Source organism: Mastomys coucha, unplaced genomic scaffold (assembly GCF_008632895.1).
Source record: "Mastomys coucha isolate ucsf_1 unplaced genomic scaffold, UCSF_Mcou_1 pScaffold22, whole genome shotgun sequence".
Classification (NCBI taxonomy): domain Eukaryota; kingdom Metazoa; phylum Chordata; class Mammalia; order Rodentia; family Muridae; genus Mastomys; species Mastomys coucha.
In genome coordinates, this window is record NW_022196905.1 from 232,648,697 (window position 1) to 232,653,083 (window position 4,387).

Consider the following 4,387-nt stretch of genomic DNA (forward strand, 5'->3'; position numbering starts at 1 on the left):
AAAAAAAAAAAAAAAAAAAAAAAAAAAAAGTGCCGCCCTTCTTCCCAGTCATTGTGTGTGTGCGGTGTGTATTGTATCCCTTGTTCTTTTAACCTGCATTTTAATATTGTTCAAAACTTAGTGCATTTGTAGGAGAATATATTTGATTTTTCTAATAGTTTCCCGTAGTTTTTGTACATAACTATTGTCAGTATAAATTATCTGCATTGCCCAAAATAAAGCAGGCATTACTCTCAGTGCTGCCTAATTAGATGGTAATCTCACTGTGAGATAGCCTTCTGAAAAGTGTGCTTAATCTGGGGGAAACCTGATCTACCAATTAAAAAGTTACAGGCCTAGAACAGCCTCAATTCAATGTAGCTATAAACTGTCTTAGTTCTCTCTTCCTTTATTCCTTACTTCTTGCTTTTCTCCCTTCTACCCTTCTTTCCCCCTCCCTGACCCCCAGTGCCTTTGTTCTAGTGTCTTCCTGTTTTATCTCTGCCAGTCGACAGTAGTGTAGTCACTGGATGCTGGTAAATCAATCCCAGAAGGCTTTTTTTTTTTTTTTTAAATTTTAGTGCTTTCTTTCTGTTATAAGAAATATTAGTACTTTACATAAATAAGTAAAATTACTGGAAGAGCCCTCTCCTTTTAGTGTGTATTAACTCTTAAAACACCAAGGATTCGTCATTGTTTTATGTCCTACAAAGGAAAGGTACTACTGTGGCTTTTAATAGCTTAATTCCAAAAAGCTAGTAAAATTGTCTATTTTAGTAAGCATGGGGGAGATGCTCATCATCACTAATCAATAGGAAGATACAAATCAAAACGACAGTGAGCTGTTGCCTAATATTCTTATTAACAACAACAGCAAGTAGTAAATGTTGGGGAGAGTGTAGGAAAATGGGAACCCTGATTCACTGTCAGTGGGAATCTAAAGTGCTATATCCTTTGTGGAAACATGTAGTCTCAGAAAATCAAAAGATGACCAAGATGGTGTCAGTGATTCTCCATCTGAGTCCACCCCCAGCATTGAAAGCTGGGACTTGAAAAGATATCTACATACCCATGTTCTTAGCAGTGTTATGTACAGATGCAAGAAAATTTGACACATGCTTCAATATGATGGACCCTAGGGACTGCTAAATAAGTAAGCCAGTTGTAAGAAGATAGAATGTGCATGGTTCCATTTCTGAGAGATAACTGGAGTAATCACATTTAGAGAGAGCGGGATAAAGGTTGCCAAGGTCTGAGTAGAGAAAGGAGCAGCTTGTTATTAATGAACAACTGCAGAGCTTCAGTTTTGCATCAGCATTCTAAGGATGGAGGGTGGTGGCCATTGCACCTATACTTCATGCCACTCAGCTGTCCACTTAAAACTGGAAAGCTTGGGTTGGAGAAATGGCTCATCAGTAAGAGCACTCCTCCAGAAGATGTGGGTTTGCTTCCCAGGATCCAGCATGGTGATTCATAATCATTTGTAACTCCAGTCTCAAGGATCTGATATCCCCTTCTGGCCTCCCTGGGCACTGGATATGTATGTGATGTGTAGACATCCATGCAGGTAAAACAGCTATATACATAAAGTAATAAAATAATTTTTAAGTGGTATATTATATATATATATATATACACACATTCTCACAATTTAATACATTTTTTGAAATTTCTTCATATCAGTGAAATAGTGTATTATAAACCATTGCTAACATTTTTTTAGATGATAAATTTTTAAGTAGATTGTTTGGGTCTTCTTCTGGAAAAGTGGTCGGTGGGTGGGGGCTCCTGTTGTGCAGTTCTGCATTGCTTTAAAAGAAACCAAAACTGGGTCTGCTCTCTGTTCCTGTCTGGCAGACCTTTGGCATGGCTGAAGAGTATCATCGAGAATCAATGCTGGTCGAGTGGGAACAAGTGAAACAAAGAATTCTGCACACTCTGCTGGCATCAGGAGAAGATGCCCTTGACTTCACCCAAGAAAGTGAGGTAGGTTGAATCAGATAAATCACTACCAGTTAAAATACGAAGTCCCAGTGCTTGTCTGCTTGTCTTAATTGCCAAAGTGTATTGGTTGTACTCAGTTGAGATTGTTCTTCTCTTTTAAAGATTTAATTAAAAAAATAAAGACAGTGTAAGGACATAGTACAAAACTTAAAACACCCTGACATCCTATTCTCTTTCACTTGGTAGTCTTTAGGTCATCACTTCTCTCTTATATACATTTCTAGCATTGCTTTATACAAGTGTACATGTCTGAGAATATATGCTAATTTGTGTAAAGTATTTGTGTGCTCCCTTCTGCATCTTTCCTCTGTCTCACTGCGTGTTGAAAATCTTTCCTGCAAGGAATTTCAGGGGCTATATTTAGGTCTAACAGACCCGTCTCCTCCTCTTCGTCCTTCTTTTCCCCTCTTCCTCTCCCACCCCCCAATCTCCTGCCCCTCCTTTTTTTTTTTTCTCAAGATAAGTTTTCTCTGTGTAGCCCTGGCTGTCCTGGAACCTGCTTGTAGACCAGGCTGGCCTCAAACTCAGAGATCCTCCTGCCTCTGTCTCCCAAGTACTGGGATTAAAGCCCTATTGTCCTTTCCAAAGTAATTTCAGAGTCGGGGATGTAACTCAGAGCAACAGGCACAAAGTCCTGGTCAATTCCCAGTACTCACAAGGAGAAGGATTAGAAGTTCAATATCAAAGCCAGCCTAGGATACATGAGATCCTATGTCAAATTAAAAAAGAAAAAGCTTCTAAAAGTAATTTCAGAAATAGCTATTTAAAGTTCTGAATGTTTTAAAAGTGATGATATTAATATTACCAGTGCTTCTTATTCAGTCTTTTTAGTGAGGACTTAGCCTTTTTTTTTTAAATGAGATTTTACTATGTAGCTGAAGCTCTCCTCAGGTTTGCAGACTTCCTATCCTATCCTCCTAAGTACTGATTTACAGGTTTATGCCCCACAGCCAGTGCAAGTCCCTACACTCTTACTGTCTATGTAGACAGGGAAGCTCAGGCTCAGAGTTAGAACATGCAGTAAAGCCCAGGGCTTCCAAGTCTTGGCTGTATTGAAGTGTGGGTCAAGGATTCGGTGGATTTAAGATTGATTTAAGAACCAGTCTTTCTATTCAGTCAAGCCCTCTGGTAAATAGCTACTGGTGTCTGGTTATTTTGGGAAATTGCTCCTTAAGGACACTGTCCTATATTTCTTAGACTCAGAGACTTCAGCTGAAAGCAATCTTTGAAGAGGAAAACCCAAGACCCTTGGCTAATCTAGTGTTTCTCTCCCAATTCTTTCTGAGTCTAAGCAAATAATTAGAATAACTCCTGGTTTTATAAACTATATTTTTTTTTAAAGAAAAAAAATGGTGTTAATAGGTTGTGCTCTGTACGGGGATTTGAAAGTAATTATAAACTACAAATGAAATACTCTTCCTTGATTGCTCTTCTCTCAAAAATAGACCAGTCTGTTCAGTAGGCTCTTCTTCCATGACCTCCAGGCCCCTTAGAGAGTTCCCTGTGCTTGAACTGTTTTCTCTGTTGGGATTTTTGGCAGAGTGAACATTGTTGCTGTGCAAGTTGGCAGGTGATACACACAAGCCTCTTCTGTGTATCCAGCCAATTGCCATTTTTTGAAAATTTGTGGAAAGTTTTGTTTATTTGTTTTGAGATAGGATTAAGGTTTTAATATATAGCCCTGACTAGTCTGGTGTTCTCTGCATAGCATGACCTCATTCATGTGATCCTTCTGTCTTACTCTTTTTAGTGTTAGAGTTACAGGCCTGAGCTTACAAATGGCTTATTCTCAACTTACATATGCTTTTCATTGCTTTTGTTGTTTTGAATTTTCTCCATAAAATATACAATTTATACAGCAAAGTATAAAAATCCTAAGTATGTAATTCAGTAAATTATTAAAAATGGACAAGTTACTAAAACAAGCCCAGTGTCTCGGCAATTGCCTCTGACCTCTGCCCCAAGGTCCCACCTCTTTGAACTTTATATAACCAGAGCCATAAAATGTGCTGTTTGTAGCTTTTTTTGTATACCACTCTACCCATATATATTATTTGTAGTGGTAAGCCATTCATTTTATGGCTGAAGAGTATAACTAGTTTTGTGTGTCCATTCTAGTGTTGATGGACATTTGGATAGTTGCCAGTTCTTGGCTTTTATGAACAATGCTATTAAGAACAATTCCTTTATCTTTTGATGAAAATATATTTGTATCTCTTTAGGGGTACACCCGAGAGGAAATTGCTGGGTCAGAATATATGTGTGTGTTCAGTTTTGAGGCACGCATGGAAATGAGTGCTAAGAATTGAACCAGGGGCCTGGTGCACACTAAAATGACCTTCCAATAATCCCAACTCTAGCTTCAAAGCTGAACACACACTCTCTCCCTCTCCCTCTTCTTCTT

At 38.4% G+C, this 4,387-nt stretch overlaps 1 protein-coding gene across 4 annotated transcripts in view; it reads left to right on the forward strand.

Moving 5' to 3' along the window:
* Nup93 (nucleoporin 93) overlaps window positions 1–4,387 on the forward strand; it is a 103,551-nt gene that overhangs the window by 72,441 nt on the left and 26,723 nt on the right. For all 4 annotated transcript variants that reach the window (XM_031340902.1, XM_031340903.1, XM_031340904.1 and 1 more), the window contains one exon: window positions 1,837–1,965. In XM_031340902.1, the coding sequence (XP_031196762.1) occupies window positions 1,837–1,965 (129 nt within the window). The remainder of the gene's footprint in view (window positions 1–1,836; window positions 1,966–4,387) is intronic.